Source organism: Protopterus annectens, chromosome 2.part0 (genome assembly GCF_019279795.1).
Source record: "Protopterus annectens isolate FY-2018-M chromosome 2.part0, PAN1.0, whole genome shotgun sequence".
NCBI lineage: Eukaryota > Metazoa > Chordata > Ceratodontiformes > Protopteridae > Protopterus > Protopterus annectens.
In genome coordinates, this window is record NC_056728.1 from 621,539,015 (window position 1) to 621,564,936 (window position 25,922).

At 37.9% G+C, this 25,922-nt stretch overlaps 1 protein-coding gene across 4 annotated transcripts in view; it reads left to right on the forward strand.

Moving 5' to 3' along the window:
- The window catches only part of SERHL2 (serine hydrolase like 2), a 1,152,218-nt gene that overhangs the window by 249,215 nt on the left and 877,081 nt on the right, over positions 1-25,922 (forward strand). For all 4 annotated transcript variants that reach the window (XM_044060988.1, XM_044060991.1, XM_044060989.1 and 1 more), the window contains exon 4: positions 182-295. In XM_044060988.1, the coding sequence (XP_043916923.1) occupies positions 182-295 (114 nt within the window). The remainder of the gene's footprint in view (positions 1-181; positions 296-25,922) is intronic.

The following is a 25,922-nucleotide window of genomic DNA, read 5'->3' on the forward strand; positions in this document are numbered from 1 at the left end:
GAAACTGCATGATTTGATTTTGGGCAGTGTGTTTTTATTGTGGAGTGGTGATATTGAAAATGTTTCATGTATAACGTGCTTAGAGTTTATTATTAAGAAAATAAACTGCATTTTTTTCTATGTAATTTATACTCTGGGACTGCAAACAACTATTAACAGAAGGATTTTATTTTAATTTCAGATAATTATTATGTAGCAATAGATTTCCCGGGACATGGACTGTCTTCCCATCGACCTAATGGAGTTGCGTATAATTTCCTGGAGTACATTAGTGATGTCAGAAGAGTAGTTGAACGTGAGTATTTCATATTTGCAGGATGTATAGTTGACAGTTTTAAATGCAAGCCAGCACTGAGATACTGTCCACGTATGTCATAACTACCCTGAGTTGACAGTAGTTCAGAAAAATAAGAAAAGTGTTTGCACAGTAGATGGGGGTGTAGTTTTTTCAGTTCTTTAGTTCATATTTTTATGATTTCATTTTAGCATATAGGATTTCTGTGACTTGTGCATACAGTAACTTACATTAAGTAATAGTATATTTTTTTCAGTTAATTGACTTCACAAATGATGTCGAAGGTTCGGATGCTGTGGGTGCACTACGGAGTTCTACAGCAGCAGCAGACTTTGTTTGGAGATGAATTGGACTGACCTAGAATTTGGAGGCAGGAGGGGAAGAGAGGATCTGAAACCTGCAGTTGTTTTCCCGCATGGATATTGAGATTTTTTTTGTCTTGTCTGTTTTGGTATACTGCTAAGCTTTTGGTGTCCGTCCCTACAAGTGATGAGGAAACATAGACAAAGTGTTCATTATATATTTGTGCTGCCTAGGGAGGAAAACAGAAAAGCCACATAATGTAGCATGTTCTCCTGAGATGTCTGTAGTCAGCAAATTCAGTGCATGGAACTGTAAATATTGTACAAGTTTGTCACTTCAGTGTTTCGGTGAATTCCTGCCTGCATTTTGACTGGCATAAATAGGAGTGCAAGTCCTGTTCCTCTTTTTGCTTCATCTTGCTGTCAGATATTGTTGTGTGCCTTCCTTGGGACAAGATCCAGGAAGTCATAGGATCATAGGAGGTTACTAGGCTAATGGCCCTGGGGTCCTTACAAGCCTAGCCAAGTTCTTACCCTTATTTCCATGATTAGCACCTGTTGCCCCTGTCCAAGAGGGACAGGTGGAACCCCTGGGGTGAATTTATGGTCACCCATCCAATTGTCCAGATTGTGTTTGAAGAGGGCCAGTGAGGTGCTATACCATTTTGTCAGTTTTGTGGTGTTCATTGTATGCCTAATATCAAGAACCCTTTTTAAATGTGTCTAATATATTTCTTATAGTTGGGATCATTATCTTTTATGGAAATTTCCATAATGATTATGCACTGTTGTGATGTTGTGCATTTATTGGGTATGTGTGGTCATCTCCCTGTGCCCTCCATTACTTTTGCACAGTTCAGAGCTTGACCCTTTGCTGTCATTGATTAAAAAAAAAAAAAAAAAAAGTTCCTAATTTGGCATGCTCTTTTTCTGCTTTATTTTATGAAAGCTGTGAATTTGAGAAGAGTGGCAGAAGGAAGACTCCTAGTGGGGCCAGTGGAAAGGTTTCTTTTGATACCTGGTTGGTGTCATGGAGTTTATAGTTTTTCTGTCCATGTGCCTGCCAGCCATCAGGCCTACAACCCTGGCCATTTGTTCCCGTTACCAGTTGAAAACAATCTGTGGTCTAACTGTGACAGACAGCTGAGGAGAGTTTTAGTATGGCCCACCCTGTTGGCTAAAATGGGCATACACTGTTGTTGGGGTGTCCTGCAGTCTTCCCTCGACATGTATGCTTACTTCTGCACACAAGCTTTTTGAGAGCTCCTATCACTTCCTTGTAATCACCAAAACCATTTTCCTTATCCAGTGGGATTTTGCAAGCCATCATTGATCACTCTTCCAGCTAGGACCATCATCTACCCTGCTGGATGGATGTGCAGGTATAAACCAGTCACTTCATCTTGTCTTACTCTTCAGCAACTGAGTCACTAATTAAATTCTGGTCATCTGGTTCATAATATGAGTCTTATTCCTGTACATCACAAAGCTGGGCCAGTGGAATGTAATTTTGCCTGAAATTCTGCTTGTAGGATTGGTCGAGACCATTACTTCTTTGAAGTAAATGCAGTTCAACATGTTTTTGGGTCTTTGAAGGGCTGGTATCCTTGACCCTTACAGGTATTTATGGATTTGTTTTTGCTGCAAACTTCTTCTTCTTTGGAGACTTGAAAGGCACTCCCCTGACTTTGGGGATCGCATCCCAATTCTTTCACTACTTTTATACCGCTTGATAGACTTTTTTTATACCTGCTTAGCTTGTTTGTGGGGACTAGCCTTTTGAGATCCAGGCATGGATTTGGGGACTCTAGGGGTTGAAGTTTATTTTCTTAGGGTCCACCCACTCAGCCCTTGTTGGATTGTTTTTCCAGGTTGAGGTGGAGATTTAGGGGACAAATGTGCGATATTAGATGGTTGTTAGACTCTTAATGAGATCTAAAGTCAGAGGTATGGGATTTCAGCCATAGGGATTACAGTTGGGTGGTAACTTCCAGCCCTGTGTAGGCCTTTCCTTATAGGTTCATAGGTAGGTACTAGGCTATTAGCCCTAGGGCCTATATAAGCCTAGCCAAATGGTACCCTGGCTTTCGCCACCCAAGAAAATTATTTTCCTGTGGCCCTGTTGAGCAGAGCCACAGAAGTGATCCCCGGAGTGAATTTCCTATCTCCCATCCAATCATCAAGATTTTTCTTGAAGAGTGCTAATGAAGAGCTTTGTTTAATATAGATAGATAGTTTGTTCCAGAGTATGGGAAGTCTCTGGGACAAGACTCTATCCCTCCAGCATGTTCTGTTTATTGTGGTGACAAGGTTTAGGCCCCTAGAGCGTGTAGCTTGGAGGGATTGGGATTTCTTTAAGTGGAGCATGTCCAGCAGCTATGGGTGTGACATAGCTTTGTATGTTAGGCAGAGATCGCCTCTGAGTAGGTGATATGCGACGGAGTAAAGCTGGAGGTTTTTGTGACGGTCTGCGTAGGGCATCTGTTTGAGGCCGGTAATCCTCTTTGTGAAGTATTTCTGCGGCCTTTCCAATTGTAGATGTCTTGTGAGGTACATATCAAAAGAGGGGCATTGTACTGTATAATGGGTCTAATGAGTGATGAGTAGAGAGGAACAATGACCTCTTTTTTCCTGGATGAGAAACCTTTTGTGATGAGGTGTGCCTTGTAGAAGGATTTCCTGACTACTGTGGTGATGTGATTATCAGAGGAGAGACTACTGTCCACCTGTGTCCCAAGGTCTTTTATCGCACTTTCGATGTTAAGTAGACTACCGCCTTGTTATGTTTTCGTTGACAAACTCATGTCATCACATGGGTGTCATTCATCTTGACTCCTAGCTTGGGCTGGTCATGTGCTCTGTTGCTCTCAAGCAGTCCTGCAGTCTAAACCCCAGATTTGGGGTTTCTTCGTTGGCTGGATCCCTGTGGTAGTCTGATGTGGGTATCATTTTTATTTCTGAAACATTTGTAGTTTCGCAGACCTGGAGCGACTTGAGCTTCTTGTAGGATGATGCCTCCTGTAGGAAGGTAATGTGGTGCTTGGTCTCTTGCTTGTACATGTGCCTGGAGTAGTTTTTTGGGTTATCATAGCTAAGCAAATTGTTTGTTTCCCATGGAGCCAGCTATTCTTGATGATGTTGCTCAAATTTGGAGACGACCTCAGTATGCTGCTTCTGCCACAAAGAGAGGGCTGATGCTTGGTGTAATTGTTTGACAGATAAGAGTGAGACATTCTCTCTCTCCATGTGTATCATAGGAGGGGTTATCATTCCTTCAACCAAGGTCCCACCTCTGTCCAACAAAAGAAATGGATGGCCGAAAGCGGATTCGTCTGGCAGTAAAGTAAGTCTGTGGCCATACTGGGGCTAAAGGCCTCACTTTTATGTACCCCAATCCTTCTGTTTCTTTTCCTAAGGGGATTGGGAATGAGGGTGAACGACCATACTCTTGGGAATTCTCCCTTTATGAGTAGGTGCTAGGTTGACTGGTATTTTATCCCCCAGTGTAGTGGAATGAGGGACATCATTTATTTTGCCTCGGGGCTATGGTCCCTTAATGCCATTGGAGGCTTCATCCACTGGCTTGGCCTACACTCTCTTCTGCTTTTGTTCACGTTGCAGCCTACCTTGCTTGCTTGCTTGGTTTATATTTGGTAGATTTGGATATTGTGCCCAGAGGTCCACAGCACTATCTTCTTAGGCTAGAGGATTTACAGCAAACATATTTTTAGGAAAACAAAAAACGTGTTTGTTTTATTATAGTATTACAACTTTACACAAATGTTTACTGGTATGATGAGTGTACACACTTGTTTTCTTACTTCCATGTTTTGTTCTTTTCTGTACAGAGTTAAGAATTTATTTCTGACTTGTTTAAAGAGCTGATTATTTCTTTTCTTCTGAATTACATGAATGAAAACTGCTGAATGTGCTAATTGAAGAATTTAACTTTGTTTGGGGGGTTTATTATATGATTTTCCATATTGCTTGCAGAACATTGTGCTTAGTGATGCAGCAAGTTCATTGTGAGGAATCAGCTTGGGTTTCAATATTTTGTTATACTTTCTGTATGTTTTAATGCGACTGAAATGTGGTATTCATGACAGAACTAAAGAAAGTGAAAAAGGATGAAACTTTTGCTGGGGATTATTGGTTGTTGCATAAATATAAGAAATCCACAGGTTTGAATGTTGTAACCAACAATTTTTTTTAATTAAATTACACCTAATATTTTTTTTGGGGGGGTCTTCAAGGTTAATTCTCTTCAGAACACAAAATGTGGAACACTAGAGGGAGGAAGAGGTTACTAGTGGGTTTGGACAAAATGCTGATTCTAACCAAGTTAAAGCTTTTAATTTTGGTTCCTTTTGCTAGCTACCTTTAGTTGAGGTATTTTGACTTGAAGATAGCTGATTGTGAGTGTGTGGGAGCTGTGATGGTTCTAAAATGGAATAGAATTTTGAACTTTTTCTCTCCCTGCTTTTTTAATGTATTTTTCTGTGCCCTGGTTGGTTTTTGGGCTTCCACTGCTTCTGTCTACCTATTTTCTGTTCAAGACACTAAAAAGGATTCTGCTTTTGTTAACTCATAGCTGTTTGACTAGGGGCAATCTACTATGCAGCCTACTGCTGCGATTATATATGTGGGGACGGTCATTTGCTCCCACTACATTTGAACTGTTCTATTTTCCTTCACTGGCTACCCTTGTACAAGTGTAGCTATGTGATAGATGCTGCACTACCTTGTCAGCTGTCCCATTTGTAGAACAGACTGAGATTAGAGACAAGGATAAAAAGATTTGCACAGCTCTATTGTCTTTTTTAGGGGAAGAAGCTAATATTTGTGTAAAAGTTGCTATGTTCAGCAGCTGCAACTTTTGTTTGCTAACACAGTAATGACCTGTAGGAAATGTGAGCATTCATGAAATGTGGAAAACTATAGGGAGGAAGGAGGGTACCAGTGCAGACACAGGATAGCTTAAAATAGCCTCCTCCTCAGACACCACCATTGAATGTTAGACTGACGTGCCTGGTTAATAACAATGTGACTGTAGCAGCAGGCTTACAATTGACCCAATTTACAAGTGACTTTCCTAATAACATCCCACTTCATGTAGAGCAGTCAGCTCCACTTAGTTTGTGTCATGCATATGTGCATACTCATACTGATGACTTCTTGGTACCCTTAAATTTGCCTGTTAAGGAAAAGATAAATGAGGGATGGATCTCAAAAAGATAATTCACCCCATCACACGTTAGTGACTTCATGGGTAACACTTATGAATATTGTGTCTCTGTGCTTGTTCTGATAACTCCATTTGATGGTATTCTATTAGGAAAGCACAGACTGAGAATTTTAACTGACTGTACCTATGCCTCCAAGTGACTGTGTACACAATCCATACCTCTCAACTTCCTAAAGCAAGTAATCTGGACAAATCCTAAAAGAATGGGGGGGACAAAGGCACAAAAATCAAAACAGATTTTAAATATTGCTCTTATAAACTTAGAATGTTGCTCAAATAATATGATTTGTGTTAGCATGCATTTTCTGAAGGATATGAAGTCTGAAACTGAAATGTACATCATTATTTACTGACTTCAGTCCTCAGTGATTTGCCAGAAAACTACAAGCTTTATGAGGAAAAGAAAAAATATGAGGCAAAAATCTGGACGTTCTGGGAAAATCTGAACAGTCAAGAGGTATAACACAGCTTAAGGGATTTCGAATGAACTGCTAAATTGGGGCAGGAGAGAAGAGCACTGGGAGGAGCAATTTAGTGCCACTTATTGCAATAACTGAGAATAATAGGCCCATTATTTCAGTTGTAGAATGTGCTTCTGTTGTAGATGACATTTTGGTATTGGGGGAACTCTGAGTGTAGTAGAATTGTTAGACCCTTTATTTGTATGCAGAAAGAAAGAGTGGCCAAATCCTGTCATGGGTGCTTGAAAATTTCTGATGTTAGAGTTTTACTTTCAAGACTTTTTTTTGAGGGGAGGAGGGCAAACCATTACAAACAAATTATAATTCATGTTGGTGTATTTATAAGTGATACCATTACTGTATATGAAGAAAGCAGGAAAGAACGTTTTTCAGGTGCTTCTTAAACTTAATGTTAAGGTCATTGTCAAGTTTTTCCACCACATAAGTTAACAGCCTGACAATAAATCAAGGCTAGATTCTTGAAAAACCGGATAAAGATTTTTGTTCTTCAGAGTACTGTAAGCGTCATATCATTCTGAGAAGAGGATGTAGAAGAGGGTCTTATTTTGCTGAAAACCTTTTTTTTCCCAAAGTCAGTAATTTTGTAGGGCTGCAGTCAGCTCAACCATTAGACTTGATATCTTTATAAATGTTTACTGTAGCAATGCAGAGAGTGAACAGAAAAGCATGGTGAACTAAAATTCTCAGCCTATTTGTAGTTTTCAAGTCTTGATAATAGCTAAAGCGTGGATCCAGTCAGCATAAGTTTTCATGATTGTGTCAAGTCTGAATGCCTTAGAGAAGAAGATGTGAGTGGGAGGAGTAAGTATTTTAGCTCGTAGTACTGTCCACACCTGAGATGTCACAGCAGAGCAGCAGCATGAAGTACTACGTTGACATTTTTAAACTCCAAACTTGTCCAGCATCAAAGCCCCTTGGTTGTTAATGTCCCATTATGAATGCTGATATGCATGACCACTAGGTAAGTAAACTATTTAATATTTTAGATACAAACCGTACAATTTTGCTCTGGCATTACAACTACCCTTCTACTAACTGGAACACAATGGTTTATAAAAATCTGTATGAGGCAGAATTGTTAGACAGTCATGCCCTGAACATCTTTCAGTTCACTTTTTCAACCGGGGGTGGGGGTTGGGCGGGGTAATATTGTACTTGATCTTGTATTATCAGATCTACCAACTTCAGTAATGAGAATACATTCTGTGCATCCCCAGGGTCATTCTGATCACATAGGGATGCAGTTTATAATACCCAGTACAACTGTACCTTGCCTTCAAGTTCATATATATGATTATAAGAACTTAAGTGCTGTTGCATCGTAGAAGCTAATGGGAAGTGTGTTTAGTCTATTATCTGTCGGTCAGTCTTAGTAGATGGAAAAGTCACAGAACATTTTCAGATGCTTAAACTTTTTAATGAAATCATTGCATTTTAATTTGTATCTTGTTTATACACATTAATAAAAAAGTCATATTTCCAGAACATCTTTAGGAACCTTAATATTAAAATTTAGACTAGTTAAATGCAAGGGAAAAGCTGGTGTTACTTCTGCCCAAGGTGGTATAATTGGTTACATATTTAATCAAGATAAAACGTAAGTCTTTTATTTGTAAAAAGTATAAAACTAAAAGAGCAAAATGCCTTTGAATTGTGCCACTAGAAATTTTAAGAGGAAAGTTTACTGATGCAAAGGCCATAGCTGATGAAAAACTCCCTAATTGGAAAGAAGCATCTTCAAATACATACATTCTATTTCTAAAGTCTGTACTAAAGAGAGTCCTTTTTTATGGCAAGCTAGTTTAGATATTTCACAAATACCATCTACATTTAATGACTGCTTTGTTAGAGTAGCTATAAGTCTGACTTTTACCCCATATAATGTGATATTTAGTATCGCGTATGATAGCCGTCTTGGCATTAGCCATAATGTTATCCAAGCTGCCATGCAGATAGTAAGTAGAAATACCCAGCATATGACTTTTTCTACCTACTTTATTATGATGAAAGATGCTCTGACTAAGCCAGTGGGGAATATTTTCAGTTTTGTATTACAACCAAGTCTAGTACCTGCTGAATTGAAGTTAGCAACTATTGTTCCCAATTCCCATTCACAGCGGTAGCTAAATACATGGAATGCTGAACTTTTACCCATTTAGTCTTGCATCAGTGCTTTTTGTGTTTTGAACGATTCCTAAGCTTACTGATGTCCTCTGTCCTGTATTCCTTACTGATTGAAACCATGACTTCTATCAGGAAAGATCTGCCCTTACTTTCTTGGTCAACTTTTATAAACCTGTTTTGGTTGCTTTAGATCTTAAACTTATACTAATAATTATATATCTTGATTTACCATCATTTAGGTTCATACTAGCCTTAAGATTATAATTTGTCTGTACTCTATAACATGAATATATACTACCTAACTTTGTCTCCTTTCACTGAGGGTTTGAGGAGCCAGGCTGAGGGTGAGTTTACAATTTTCCCATCCATTCATCCATGTTACCCTTAAAGAGGGTCATACAGCTGCTTTGTTTTGCATGTAAAAGAAGATTTTTAAACAAAAAAGTGATTCTTGAGAGATTGAGAGAGAGAGAGGGAGAGAGATGCATCTTCTCAGCAGGTTCTGTTTATGCTGCAATTGAAGTTTAGTTCCTTTGAGTTGGTGTTCAGTGCCGCATAGGACTGGATCCTTTGAGGCTTTGTAATATTTGGCCCCCCAAGAGCCTGTTGGAAATAGAGAAAAAGTGCTTTAGGATAGTCTGTGTGGCATGAGGAAGAAATACCGTCGACCTTCTTGGTGAGAAAATGGTGTAGTCTTTTAAGTCGTCATATGTTTACACAAGTACATAGCAAAAAGGACATTATATTGAAGGGGCTTCCATTGTGATGGCAGTACACTGAGCAGTTATTTCTGGTGTTTTGTGTACAGGAACAGTTAAATCTCCAAGAAAGCCATAGATTAAAGGATCACTGAACTGCTTCATAATTGTCTGTCAGATCATCACTGAAGAAGAAGAAAACCATCCAGGGACATGATTTTTAGCTCAGTACAATAAGAAGTTAAAAATTACTTCTAGAAAGCATTGCAGACTGGAAGGAAACTGGTTATACTTTTGGGAGATTCTGCTTTGAATTCCTCTGCATTGCTGGAAAGAAAGATCAAATGCATGTCAAAATTTTTAAGGTAAGCGTGACCCTGTTGGATTATATACCTGCAAATAATAAAAGACTTGGAGAAATGGAAAAAGCTTTAAATAGATGTGTGGAAGAACAAGTGGAGATACAGGCTTCAGCGAAGACAACAAAGGTTGTGATGGAGCAGGAAAGTAAGCTAGAAATTATAAATAATAAGTCAAAAGAACTAGAAGGATGATTCTGACCTGAAAATTTAAGACTTATGGAAATACCAGAGAGAAACAGTGTCAGAGAGGGAATAGAGCACACAATGAGTGACATGTATCAGAGAGGGAAGAAGGCCATGCTCGATTCTAATAAAATAAATTCTACCAGATAAAAAGGAAGATCCTGTCAAGCTTGTAGAAGACAGGGGCTACCATAAAGATTGGAGAATCTAGAGTCTTTGTGGATAATGATTCTTCTGCTTCATCTAACTAGAATAGTAATGCCTTTATCCTGTGTTTTAAAAATGCAAGAGAATGAACATCAGGTTCAGACTCTTTTATATCCAGCTATTTTTAAAGTTTATTATCCTCTTGGAGTAACAACTTGCATGGATCCACAAAATGCACTTGAAGATCTCAGGAAAAGAAAAGACTAGAAACACAAGACAAGAGACCAGCAAAGGTGCAATTATTTTGGAAGCGAAGAAGTTATCCTTAAAGACATTAGCAGAGAGAAATTAATTCCTTACATATGTTCATACATCTGTTTTTGTCCTGCATTTTCTTTTTGAAGACTGGAAAGAGGTTTACAGAAATCCTCCCTGCTAACGTCTTTAAGGATAGCTTCTTCGCTTCCAAAGCAGTTGCACCTTTGCTGGTCTCTTGTCTTGTGTTTCTAGTCTTTTCTTTTCCTGAGATCGTCAAGTGCTTTTTGTGGATCCATGCAAGTTGTTACTCCAAGAGGATAATAAACTTTAAAAAAAAGGACAACTTTGGGTGGCCACGGTGTTGCAGCGGTTAGCGTTGTCACCTCACAGCAAGAGGTTCTCCGGTTCGATCCTCTGCTGGGGTGCCTTCTGTGCGGAGTCTGTATATCCTCCCTGTGGTTGCGTGGGTTTCCTCCGGGCACTCCGGTTTCCTCCCACATCCCAAAGACATGCTGTAGGTGAATTGGACACTCTAAATTGGCCCTAGGCATGAGTGTGTGTGTATATGTGTGTGCCTTCTGTGGAAGGTTGGGTGCCGGGCTGGCAACTCGACACCATAAAACTCTACTGCCAATCATGAGCTGACAGGTGATCCGCTGTGGCTACACCTAACCGGGAAAAACCAAAAGAAGTAGTAGTAAAGGACAACTTTACTAAAACCATCTTCTGCTCAGTATCTGAATGGTTCGGCTGGATTCAATCAACTGTATTAGAAGCTGAAGTTAAGTACAAACTTGCAGTTTTAAAGATAGTACTGTATTTTATTTTTCTGTTTATTTAATTATTTCACTGAATATTGTGGTCTGTCTGTCTCTCTGGTTAGTTTCCCGCCCTCCCTGTTCTTTTTTTGATGTTGATATTGGTAGCTTTGGAATTGCCCGCCCCTCCTGTAAATCTGTTGAGTACAGTGAGATCATATTTTGATTTCAGACACTCCTACCAGTCCCATCTGTTCAGCTCTTTCTACCGAATACAGAAAGAACATTTGAGAAGGCCACAACACTTAGGTCCTTATCTTTGAATTATCTTCTGTTTCTCCTTTCTCCCTTTCCACTTTACAAAAAAAAAACTTTGCTAGAATCTCCTTGTGTTCTGACCGTGTGTGCTTCTCAGCTGATAAGTATATTTTTGGCACTTTTTAACTGTTCAAAGTTTAATAAAACAAAAATTGAATTCAGCTCAGAATACAGTTTGAATAAATTGCATTTATTTAAACTTTATTTGCTTTAATATTGCTACACACTCAAGTGTGCTCACTTGCACTGCACTTGAATTGTTTTTAGTGCTGTTCTAGTGTAAAAAAAAAAATTCCTGTAACTTAGTCTAGTCCAGATACAGATTTGCTGTATCCAGGACTGTTTGTAAGCTTCTGATCCCCCCAAGCCTTTCTGTGTTGGAGGGAAGCCTTTTAGCTTATCAGTGGGAGTGGTAAGCACTAGGTAGCCTACCTACCACAAGAGTGGTTTCTGGCCCAGAAATTGTAGTTTATTGGCCGTTTGGGCAGTTTTTCCTTCTCTTTCAACTTCTGTTTTAAAAGGCTGCATTTGCGCTCGTTTCCCAACCTTTCCTGTATCTAGTCTAGTCCAGATACAGATTTGCTGTATCCAGGACTGTATGTAAGCTTCTGATCCCCCCAAGCCTGTCTGTGTTGGAGGGAAGCCTTCTAGCTTATAAGTTGGAGTGGTAAGCACTAGGTAGCCTACCTACCACAAGAGGAGTGGTTACTGGCCCAAAAAGTGAAGTTTATTTGGCCATTTGGGCAGTTTTTTCCATCTCTATCAACTTCTGGTTTAAAAGCCCGCATTTGCGCTCATTTCCCACCTTTCCTGTAACTAGTCTAGTCCAGATACAGAATTGCTGTTACCAGGACTGTAAGCTTCTGAGCCCCCTAAGCCTTTCTGTGGCAGAGGATAGCCTTCTAACTTGTCAGTGGGAGTGGTAAGCACTAGGTAGCGTATCTACCGCAAGAAGAGTGGTTACTGGCCCAGAAAGTGAAGTTTATTGTCCGTGTGGGCAGTTTTTCCATCTCTTTCAACTTTTTGGTTTAAAAGCCTGCGTTTGCACTTGTTTCCCGCCTTTCCTGTAACTAGTGTAGTCCAGATACAGATTTGCTATATCCAGGACTGTTTATAGCTTCTGAGCGGTGCCAAAGTCTGCTCTTCAATTTTTCCTGTAGACGTACTAGTTCTCTCCTCTCCTGCACTTTTACTAGCTTATCAATCTAGCACTTTACCAGACTTTTTGTAGGAATTATTGTAGCACACAAAAGTGCTACCAGCACTAAATGTTCTACAATGAAACAGCTCTAGTACTTATTATTAATACCCACCCATCCAGGCATGTCTAAAGGTCAGTTCCCTGTGCTGTCTCCTATTAACCTGGTGAACTTGGGCATCCTAAGGCAATGTAGCAACTGCCTCATGTACACCAACAACCCTCTCCTCTTACCTCCCAACACTCAGACTTGCGAGAGATGCATTTGTATATCTAAATTGGAAGCCATACACTCTCCAGGCAAGACCGGAATAGCTGGTCAAGAGGAGAAGGTTAACACTTGCACCACACCACATGGAACACATAGCCCTCCAGAGCACACACCAGCACTGCCTTCGCATAAAAACACAAACCACACACCCACATTTGAGGAGGCTCTCAATAAAAATCTACCCAAACAGCTGAGACCTGCAAGGCAGAAATGCACTCAACCACCACAACACAACACTAATCACGAGACACATAACTCTCCTAAACAGTGTGCCACTCAGCCAAAGCCCCTAAGGCAGGAACAGCATGCCCAACACACTAGTCATAGGTGGTTCGATAGTGAGGTACACTGATGTCCCACTCACTAGGTTAAATAAGGAGAAAGTAACAGTCATCTGCCTGTCGGGTGCCAGGATCCGCCACATAATGCACGCACTCAGGTTCCTCAACAACTATAGGTAGGTGTGAATGACCTGAGACATACCTCCCTGGACTACATGAAAAGAGACATGGAGATGCTCTCTGATTACGTAGCCCAGGTGGGTATGACCCTAGCCCTGAGCAGCATCCTACCATCACCCAGAATGATACCACAGTACAAGCAGAAAATTATCGATTTCAACAATTGGCTAAGTTTCTGGTGTCATTCTAAGGGGATCCAGTATCTGTCTGTCTGGGATGACATGATTAATAGACCTCGATGCTTTGCCAGAGATGGCCTGCATTTGTCAACCCTGGGCTTCTGGATACTGGCCAAGGCTCTTGCCACCCCTATAGTGCCTTTTTAGGTGGTGTACCAAAGACCAAATAACCACCGTAGCACCTACAAACAAATGCAATCTGAGGGTCATGCTGCTCAACGCTAAAAGTCTAAATCTGAAAATGCACTCACACTCGAAGCACTCCTTAAAATGGAGAACATTGAGATTTGTGCTGTAACAGAGACCTGGTTCAAGGCAACAGAAAGCACCCCTGCACTACAAGGCTGTAACTCATTCCACACCTTTTGGCCCCAGAACTTGGACCGAAGCTCCAAAGGCGGTGGTGTTTTCATATTCATAAAGGATGCGCACACCTCCAGACAGTTAGCTCAACATAATGTGTCAGAGATACTTCAGGTGCAGCTACCATTGGGTAAGACAGTGATTCAGGTCGTAGCCTGCTGTAGGTCCCCAACAATGTCCCAAGACTCTCACTCCACGTTCCTAAGCACATTGGAGAATTTTAGAGTCCAACCTAATACTGTCATACTGGGCGACTTCAATTACCCCTCCATTAACTGGGGATGTACCAATACACTTGCCCAACATTTCTGGGAATTCATTAATTCAAATGCCCTGGACCAGCTCGTTCTTACCCCCACTAAAGGTAGCAACATCGTTGACCTGGTCATTACTAACATGGATGACCGTTGCTCTTCACCAATAGTTAACTCGGACTGGTTAGATCCGACCACAAACTAATCACTGTGGAAATCCACATCCCTCCCACCCCACCCCCCGCAAAGGTAACCACCATGAAAAACTTCTCCAAAGCTAACTTTGGGCTCCTTAAAAACAGAGGTGGTTAACTTCATAGCACCCTTGTAAATGGAGAATAGTTGCATGATCTCTGAATCATAAACCAATGCACTGTACAAACACGTACACAAATGTATGGATCTCACCATACCCAATAGAACCGGGATGCTCTCCTCCAAAAAAAGGAAGCCAATCTGGTGGTCCCCTGCCATAAACAAACTCTACAACAGAAGGGGGAAACTGATGCAGAATAAGGTGAAGTCCCAAGACTGGAAAAAACTCCATTATCAACCTCAACAAAAAGTTGAGATTCCTCATCAAATCCTCTAAAGCTAGCTATGAAAACAGAATTGCAGCAGATAGTAAAGACAACCACAAGTCCTTCTATAGTTATGTAAAGATTCTCCATGGCAATACCCAGATTTGCTCTGAGCTACTGCACAGTGGTACCTCCTATACCAAGCCAGCAGGTATTGCCAATATACTGGCCGACAGATTCAGTGACAGCTTTAGCCCCCCCCCCCCCAAGGACCAATCACAATACCAGTAGATTGCCAGGCACCCAGTATTACTGCTGCACAGGTTAAAACAGCATTGTCCAAGGCCGAGAATACAGCTTCCATGGGACCTGACAGTATCCCTGGCTGTGTTCTACATGAACCACAGAGTGAACTGGCACCTCACCTGTGTGCCAGTCATTGAGTACAATGCCCCACTTGGCATGTACCTCACTAGACACCTGTAACAACTGGAAAGGCCACAAAAGTACCTCACATAGAGGATCCTAGGCCTTAAACACTTGTACTATATGGACAGACTCAGAAAACTCCAACTATTCTCTGTCTCATATCGCCTACTTAGAGGCATTCTCTGCTTGACATACAAAGCCATGTCTGATCCAGCTTTGTTAGAAATGCTACATCTAATGAAATCCCAATCCCTCCGCACAACACGCTCCAGTGACTTCAACCTCATTACCACAATCAACAGAACGTGCTGGAGGGACAGGTTCATAGCCGAGAGACTGCACTTGCTATGGAATAAACTTCCCATACATGTCAAACATTGCACCTCACTGACCCTCTTCAAGAGAAACCTTGATGAGTGGATGGGTAATAGAAAATTCACCCCGGGGATCACTCCAGTGGCTCTACTCGACAGAGGCACTGGGAACTAAGGTCGGGTGGCACAATGTTAGGGAATCCTATGGGCTAGGTTTGTAAAGGCTTCAGGGCCATTAGCCTAAAATACACCTATGAACCCCTGGAAGAGGTACATGAGGACTGACATGTCAGTGTACGTGCTGGAATGAGGAGGTTAGTGGTAGAATGCTAACCTAAGCTAATGTTTACAAAACAAATAGAAGGTGGAAAACCATAGATATGCTGAAAAATATTCACCAACTGCACGTGTTTAAATTATAAGTATTTTGAAAAAGAGAGGCATTGTTGTATAACTGAGGAAGAGGGGCACCAAAAAAAAACAAGAGCTGTCAGTCTGGCCAGAATAGTTGATGGCCCTTTTTGTATAATTACTGCTCCCCATCAAAGTTACTAATGTGTAATGGCTTCTTTAGGATTCCTTATTGGTTAAAGATAAACTTAAGAGTCAGAAAAACCAAACTGCATGGCATGCACGATAGGGAATTTCTGTTAACTAATAAGATAAGGACACACTGAGAATTTTTAAATGCACCAAACTGGTTAATGAAACCACAAATGTTAAAGATTGCAGGAAACCCAGTGTAAATAACCCAGCTAGGAAAATAAAAGGGTTCTTTCCCCAGTGAAATTTATGAATTTAAATTGCAGAAAGAATACATCTGAGTAATGACAGGGATGAGTGGGCTTGATTTATGCACACTGTATGAAAAGGTGGCCTCCATAGAATGAAAGCAAAGAGGAGTGACTGAATGGAAATAGGGGTGGACCCATTAGAAAAAGAGAGGACATTCAACAGCTGGAAACATAGTTGATAGGGAGGGACTGTTTAAGCAAATGGTAAATAAGATGACAGATAAAATAAAAGATCCAGAAACAGGAAAAATGGGAACAGATCTAGAAAGAGTAAATAAAATATTGTGGGAGTATTATGCCAGACTATATCATAAAGACTTAATAGTGAAGATATGAGTGGAGAAAGCGAAGTTGTATTTAAGGGGCGTTAAACTAGAATACCAGCAGAGGAGGGTAGGAATTTGAGGGAAGTGAAAAAAACTATTAATTCACAAAAAATGGGTAAAGTTCTGGGGCTAGATGGCATAAATTTTAAGGTACAGAAATTGAAGGAAAAGGAGATGGTGAAAGTTTGGACACAAATGTTTATCAGATTATAGAAGGAGGAGACATATTTGTCATGGAACATAGCGGTAGTGGTCTTGATGACAAAGGAGGGAAACGATGCGACAGAACCAAAATCATATAGACCCATATCAATCCTGATTTGTGACTCTAAAGTTTTGATGACCGTTATGGTCAGAAGACTAGTAAGAGTGTTAGCAGGGATTACAGATTTAGATAATTGTGGGTTTGGTATGGGTAGGCAGACGTTTGACAGTATTTCTAGAATGCTGATGATACAAATGGATGTGGAGGTTAACAGAAAAATATTAATGATATTAAAACTTTATTTTACAGACCAAGAAAATTACTTGAAAAAACTGTTTGCTAAGTTAAGAATGTATAATGAACTGATGGATACAGGATGAATAAAAGTAAAATAAAAGCAATTGCATTAAACTGTATGCCACCATATAATTTCGTGCATCAGTTTCTCTTTCTTTGGGCACAGCAGTGGATGAGATACGTTTTGGTTAAAGTTATAAACTAGTGCGCAAAAAGCAGCAAATGAGATGTGGAAGGAAACATCGAGTAAAATTGAGTACTTGATACACTGGAGGATGTTGATAATGGATTTGGGCAGTAAAATGCAAGCCATCAAAATGTTTGTATCTCCACTGATACTTTAAGTGGGTCAAGCTTACTGCTATAAGCGGTATGCCGAGTATGAAGATGTGGCTAAGATTAAGGAAAAAAATTAAGGAGTTTGTATGGGGAAAAAGATAAAGTGAGGATTCCTGTGGGGGAAATTGATGAGGATTCCTGTGGGAGAAATTGATTTTGCTAATTGATCAAGAAGGCTTGAGGATATCAGACTTTTGAAGAGTATTATAAAGCCTACACAGGTAAAACTGTCCTACTTGATTCAAGACGCAGCTTATTCAACTAAATAGATGGTCATGCTGTCAAATCAGATTAGAAAGTCAGAGTAACTACATAGAGTTAGAGTATGAAACAACTATTAAATCAAGATACGGTTAAAACCTTGTCAAAAATGCTTTTGCCAGTAAGGAAAGACTTCCCTAGCGACCAAACAAAAAGATACAACTGTCTGGAAAAGGAGAGATCAAGGCATAAGATTCTGGGGAAAAAAAAACTGATGTAGGATATTAAACTGGGAAGCAGCTAGAGTGGGATTTGACTTGCAAAAAGGAGACTTAAGATATGCAGGTATTTTAAAGATGTACAAAGATAGAGAATTCAAGAATGTGGTGAAGACCAGGCTAAAATAAGATATCTGTAGGATGGTAAGGCAGATGTCTCACTCAGGAAAAAAAATAGAGCATATAAATGTATACAGGAACTGAGGCAGGGAAAGCAGGAAAGGAGTCATAACCTGCAGAGGCAAATACTACAAGTGGAATGTAAAGAAATCTGCATAAACCTGAAGTATTCAACAAAATCCAGAAAGGTTTGGATTTTTTCATGGAAATGTCTCCACAAATACTGCTATACATTGGTTAGATTACATGATATGTTCCCGAAGCAAGTGAGATATGTTGGTGATATGATCAATAGGTGAAATGTACATGAAGCATATTTTTGTGAATGTGAAGATTTAGAAGAATTTAAAAAAGGAGTGCAAGTGCAAATAGACAAAAATAGCAGGGGAGCATGTAATATTCACCAAAGAAATCATGTTTTTGAGTTGGGTCAGGTGGAGTTATCCCAACTGCACACTGGCATTGCTAATAATGATAATGTTTGTCTTTTTGGCTTTTCCCAGTTAGGGGTCGCCACAGCGGAACTCCTGTCCGCTAATGATTGGCAGTAGATTTTTATGGTGCCGAGTTGCCAGCCAGATGCCCAACCTTCAGCGAAGGCACGCCCATTCATGCATGTCTTTCGGAGGCCACTCGACCGTGGGGAGGACATGCAGACTCCACAAAGAAGGCACTCCATCCGAGAATCAAACAGGAGAACCTCTTGCTGTGAGGCAACAATGCTACCACTGTACCACTGCAGCTATCCTATTGCTAATAATGATGATAATAGTGAAACAGAGTATTATGGCAAATAGAAAAGTAGAGAGAGACCAAAGTGATGAGGTTGAAAAGGTAATGGAGGAAATCAAAGAAGTGGAATGGAAATTGACAATGGGTAAACATGCAAAGTGATTGGTAAGTAAATGGAACAAATGGGATCCATGGTAAGGCCTTGCTGTCTCTAATTATGGTGGCTGCCAAAAAAGCAATTACTATAAAATGGAATTCAAAATCTAAAATGACTATTAGAAGTAGCGAATATAGTAACAGAGATAAAACAACTGGAATTGAGATCTTCGGAAAAGGGTAGGAGGAAACTACATAGGAAAAAATGGGAATTATGGAAACAATACAGACAGGGGAGGAATGAGGTTTAAAAGAAGGCAGGGCTTAATTGAGCTGTGTAATGTTTGACTGAAAACAATTGGGTAGATTATAAGTGATGTATAATGTTTGCAAATGGAAGTTTGTCAGTATGGTTTGCGATGTAAAATACTTGCTACTAGGATTGTGTCAGTGTGGTTTGTTTTCATTTATATAAATGTATAATTGCTTATGTCTTGGGTGATGGTTTAATAACTATGTTTCTTGTTTGTTTGAAAAAAGGGGCAGGAATTGAATAATTTATGTAATGTTGCTTAGGTTATATGATAAAAAACAATATATCCAAAGCATAATTTTTGCTAATTTTAACTTAATACAGTTTTACATTTATGTAAATGAAATCAGTGTTCCTATGTCACAAGTGATAATTCAATAAAGGAGTGTAAAAAAAATACATATGGTATATACCTGGAGACATGGCATGTAGACATTTAAGGTAACACATATGGGGGCAGATGAGCAAAGGAGAATGTAACCCAATTAACAGTCTTGCTTGGAGATTGAGTAAAAATTTTGAAAGGGTAGACTGTAGGTCATAATGTATATAGTTGTACATTATATGTTGAATTAATTTATGTGGTTTTATACATAATATTACACAGACCTGTGCCTAAAGAATGTTAATGTAATCCTTAGTCTTGGACTGTGCATAGTTGTTCATCTGCTCATTGTAAATTTTTTCCTTTTTTGTTTTCTAACAGTACATGTCTAGCTGGGTCTACTTTGTATTATCAAAATGTCACTTACTGAAAATCACGTCTATGAGACGACTTCAACAAAAACTTTATTTTAACGAAAACCCAGATGACTGAGTTTTACTCTGAAATACTATCCACTTAGCCACCACAGAAAAAACAAATTTATTTATTTTATTTATTATTTATTTGCAGTTGGTTTACCAGGATAGTCCATTGGGCCAAAGAACCCGTTTTCAATGGAGTCCCGGGGAGAAAAGCTCCAGATACAAGAACATGATACACACTGGTTATACAAAATTATAAAAAGAATACAAATATATAATAATAATCAAAAAATTATGCACAGTTCAGCTGAGTTCAGAGAAAAGTCATTATGAAAGAACATAGTTTATAGATAGTAGAGAATATGGTAGGAAAGTGTTTGAGTTTATATGATGATCTGTATTAATGAAAAGCAATTTTCTGAGAGATAACAGACAAATATAAAGGAGACATTTAGGAGAAGGCCTTGTGAAGATTTCCCAAAACAAGATGTGAATATTGAGTATGAGGGATGGGAGAATTTTTGGAAGAATGCAAAAGAATGAAGATATCATTTAGGATTAGATAGCTAAGTAGGGTGGGTGCAGGAGCATTCCCACTTGGAATATAGGTGGGTATGAAGAGATCTTTTGAAAATAAATTGGTTGGGCATGGTACGGATAGATGAGGGTAGTGAGTTCCAGAGGTGGGCAATGACAAAGGAAAGAAGGTTTTTCCCTGGGGGACGAGTGGGTTTATGAATTTCTAATAGATTTTGATTGTTGGATCTCAATATTCTGTTGGGAAGGTGCATTTTAAAAGCAGATGAAAGGGAGGGACAGAGAGAAGGGTTGAAAATGAGTTTATGAGCCAGAGTTAATTGTATGTATGTGAGATGATTAGGAAGTTCTAACCATTTTAGAGTGTGGAGAGAGGAACAGTGATGAGAGGAGGTCTTATGGTTGGTAGCAAACTTTGCAATTTTGTTATGAACGAAAGCAAATCAAACCCACCCAAGTGGGGGTTTCACACCCACAACCCCCATCTAAATATACCAACTCTGAGATCGCACTATAGTGGGGAAAAGAGCAAAGTTCAGTATGGTGGCCAAGTGGTTAGTTTCCTAGAGTAAAACTCCAGTGATCCAGGTTTTTGTTAAAATAAAGTTTTCGCTGAACTTTGTCTCATGGATGTGACTTTTGGGTAAGTGAAATTTTGATAATAATAGGTAGACTCATCTAGCTAGCCACTAGGTGTGCACTGACAAGCACCATGCATGAGGGCTACACACAATTTAACAAATATGATCACAGTTTTTGTTTCAGCAAAGTTTTCTTGATGTGAAGAAAGCCTTCAAAAGTCTTTAGAACCACTGTTTTCTTATTACAGGATGCAAATGCTTGGCTGTTTGTGATTTATGATACTGTAACTTGAAAAAAGTTACGGTGCAGTGGTTAACTCTACATGCTGTTATACAGTGTTAGGAGTACATTGAATCATTGAGGTAATTTTATACAGTTAACACAGTAAAAATTTAGGTATTTCAGTAGCAACATTTCACGGCTATCCCAACCACTAAAAGTCATAGTATGATTTATAAATTTTATTATGATCACTTGTATTTCAATTTTACATTTATTGCTGTTAAATGTAAAAGTTCTTTGAATGTAGGAACCGAGTTTGATTTCCATTTTTTTTTTTTGGTAATAACTTTTCCTGCAACTGCCCAAAGACTCTAAAATATTTTATGCTGTTTGACTTTGACTTGTACAGATACAGGAATTGGAACATTCATTAGTGCTATTGATCTAAAGAACAGTTATCAGATCTTAACCCCTTATAAAACATACTCATTTCTTCCCAATATGCCTTTAATTTTTCACACTCCATAAACATGTGTGCCCATTTGGCTTTTACATCGTTACTATGTCTTCAACAATCTGAAGATGTTGTTTTACTAAACTTAGGGATTTTATAAGGAGTAACAAACATTTTTGTACACATTTCCACATAAAAGCTTTCCAGTATAAACTTGAAGTTGCTAACTGATTTAAGTTTTATTCTCACCATCTGTTGACTCACTCAGTCCACTACTATCTAAAAAGTTCCAGAATTTTGCACACAAATTATTATTCATAATTAACTTTTATAACTTGGGCAAGCTTCCCTTGTAGATCAGTTTGCCTTCAATGAAAACATTCATATATTCATATAATGGGTGAATAATGTTTTGCTCCTTTTCACTCATGTTATCTACACATTCGTTTAATTTCTTACTGATGGATAATATTAAAACTGGTTAACAGATTCATCCAACTTACCTTTCATTAAATATTCTGGTAATTTAGCTTTTCCTTTTTAACAAAGCATTACAACCATAATACTGATCCATTCATTTTAGTGTTGCTCTGAGTTTCCTTAAATCTAGAAGTGTGTGCAATGGGAAAGCACAAAAATGTCCATTTTGATAAATAATGGAGTTTTAAAAACCTATTTCTTAACTGTTTTAAGAATTAGTGTCATATATGCAGAGTCTAAGATTAAAATTAATTTCCTTCTAAGGTAAATTTTATTAACAAGATGAAATGATTGTTACATATTTCCAGTTTGTCATATTTGATAAACTTATAAGAATTTAGTATAATCTGCTCCTGAATGATTTTCCATTGACTAGTGTAAGTTGAGTCTATCCAAGGTATAATAGAGTTAAAATGTGTAGCAATAGAATAAGATACATCTGGGAAGCTAATACCACCATACTCCCATAATCGTATATGATTTCTATAAGCAGTTCTTGGCTTTTTAAGATGCCATAACAATTAAGTTAACATTTTCTCCATTTTCTTTACAAGTTTTTGTCAAGTAATAAAGCTGTTGAATGAGATGTGTGTGTTTTTATATATATATATATATATATATATATATATATATATATATATATAATGTAAAAAAAACACTATTTTTTTATTTTATTTTATTTCACAGGTAAAAGAAGTTGATTCGTTTTATTAGCATTTTTCTTAATTAATTTTGAGTAAGGTTTTAATTTTAATATATATATATATATATATATATATATATATATTTTTTTTTTTTTTTTTTTTTTTCTTCATTTATTTTGAGTAAGGTTTTAATTTTAATATATATATATATATATATACACACACACACACACAAAATGTGTGCGTGTATATTTGTGTTTGTGTGTGTGTATGCATATATATGTATATATATATATATATATATATATATATATATATGTGTGTATGTATGTACACACACATTCATATGTGTATATACACACACACACACACACACACACACACACACATATGTTTACACACACACACACACACACACACATATATATATATATATATATATACATATATATATATATATATATATGTATTTAGGGTCTATATTACATTATCGCACGCTTAGAAAAGCGAACGATAAATAATCGACCCCATGCAAGCGAAAGCTTACAACGTCGAAACCTCACAACAGTGATTTTTTTTCCAAGGGAAAAAAAATCACTGTTTTGAAATAAAAAAAAAAAAACTTTAAAATATTACATAATGTCGGGGGCTTTGCCCCCACCACACCCCCCACTTAAATATACCAACTCCGAGATCACACTACATTCCCAGGGAAAGAATTCGCTGAAAAGCCGCTTCGTTATTTTCCAACTGGTAAAATAAGTTGACAGAACAGGGTATATCCACGTCACTCGGAGCCAGTTAAAACAGATAATCTTTATTGTAATCCACACGGGTTAAGCGCTTTCATCTGCCTGAAACGCAGATTTCATCAGAACCATTCACAGGCAGATTTTAGCTTTGTGCTCTCTAGGCATCTTTAACTTTGTCATGGCAGCACAGGGTGATTCGGTCATTTTCAGGAAAGTATAAACGCGAGAGCAGTGCAGCTAATCTCTTTTAAAAAGACAGAAATGAACTCTTATCCACTAAGGTTCAGGTCGTGAGATGATGGATGCAATTTAAATCCAGACAGCAGTTATGAATATGGTCATCTTATTCATAAAGAAAAAATATCCTCGAGTAACCAGTTTCCATCAGCCAAAAATCCATATTGTATAAGTCCTACCCTTCGTTATTTTGCCTTTTCGCTCTTGTCACTTCTAGCAAGATGCATTCAACAAACTGCGTCTGCGATCTGATAATAGGAACCCATGTATTTATGTGTGTGTGTCTGTGTGTGTGTGTGTGTCTATATATGTGTGTGTGTGTGTGTGTGTGTGTATATATATATATATATATATATATATATATATATATATATATATGTGTGTGTGTGTCTATACATATATATATATATATATATATATATATATATATATATATATATATTTATATATATATGTAAGTTAGGAGTCACCACAGCGGAACTCCGGTCCGCTAATGATTGGCAGTAGATTTTTACGTGCCGAGTTGCCAGCTCTGACGCACAACCTTCAACAAAGGTATGCCCATTCATAGATGTCTCCACACAGAAGACGCTTTAGCTGAGAATCGAACAGGACAGCATCTTACTGTAAGGCGACAACGCTACCGCAGCACCACCACCGCAGTTATATATATATATATATATATATATATATATATATATATATATATATATATATAAAATTTTGGTTAGTATAATCATTTTGATAAGTACTAACCTATCCTCAAAAGTGAAAAAAGAAGATTAATTTAATTTTTTTAATAAGAAGCAACACTTCGATTTTTTCAAATTATTATTAGTAATCTTGCATCTTGATGGATTTTTATTTCTAAATATTTTTGTTCTTTTCCTTCCCAATTATTTTTATATTTATCTTTAAACTTACTATCTAGTAATTGATTTAGCACTGAAGTTTCAGTTTTATTATTGCTAGCTTTCAACAGCAATACTTTTTGAAAATTTGCAATGCCCTCCTTTCTTTGAATAATTTATATTTCCTATAGTTAGTGAAATATTATCTACAAAAAGCTGCATTTTAGAATGACAATCATTTATTGAGAATACGTCAACTTTTTTACTGCTTCCTATGCTCATAGCTGAAGGTCCAATAACTAATGCAAATAGTAAAGGGGACAAGGGACAACCTTGCTTTATGCCTTTGTTTAAAGCGAATCCTTGAGAAATGTAAGATCCAATTTTAACATGTGATTTGCAGTCACTATACAATTTTAATATTCCAATAAATTGTTCTGGAAATGCAAACGTTTCTGAAGTTTGAAACAAGTAGTTTCAGTCTACAGAATCAAAAGCTCTCTTGATATCTAAGCTAATTGGGCCAATGTCTTGCTCATTCATTTTACTAAATGTAAGATAATTGCAACACTTTTATATATTGTAATACATTCATCTGTTGACTAAAAATCCTGTTTGATCTTTATTAATCTAATTTATGTGTTAATCTTCTTTTGGCAAAGATGTAAGTACATTTTTAATGGTCCACATTTAATAAGGAAATAGATCTGTATGAGATAACTAATTCATTATCCTTTCCTTATTTTAAGTACAGGCGGGATTACAGAAAATTCCCATAAGGGAGGAATTATTTTGTTACTCTGAATTGTCCTGAAAATGTCACCCAGTAATTCTAAAACGTTTAACAGAAGCCGACCACATAATTCCGTACTTAAACTATGGAACGTTGGAGGTTTGCCATTTTCCTTTTTTTAAAAACTTCTTTAACTTCTCTTAGGGTAACAAGTTTATGCAACAGTGATATTTGTTGGTTATTAAGTTTATTATACAAATTTTTCTTTAAAAACTTATCAATTTTGTAATCATCAGGATTATTATTTTTATCTTTATTAAGATCCTCATGGATTTTTTTTTAAATATTATAGGTTCATAGGAGGTTATTAGGCTAATGACCCTAGGGCCTTTACAAGCCTAGCCATGTAATAACCAGAGTATCCTTATTGACCATTGTTAGATGGTCATTTTTAGAGTAATTCTGTGATCAGCACCAACTGCCCCTGTCCATGAGAAACACACAAGTGCCCACACCTGGGTGAATTTACAGTTACATGTCCAGTTGTCAAGGTTGCGCTTGAAATAGGGTCATTGAAGAGCTCTGCTTCACATAGAGTGGGAGCTTATTCCAGAGGAACATCAATTGCTAGGAGATGTACAGTGGATATAAAAAGTGTACACACCCCTGTTAAAATGCCAGGTTTTTGTGATATAAAAAAAAATTAGACCACAATCATTTCAAATCTTTTCCCACCTTTAATGTGACCAATAACCTGTACAATTCAGTTGGAAAACAAATTTGTTAGGGGAAAATATATAAAAAATAAAAACATACAATA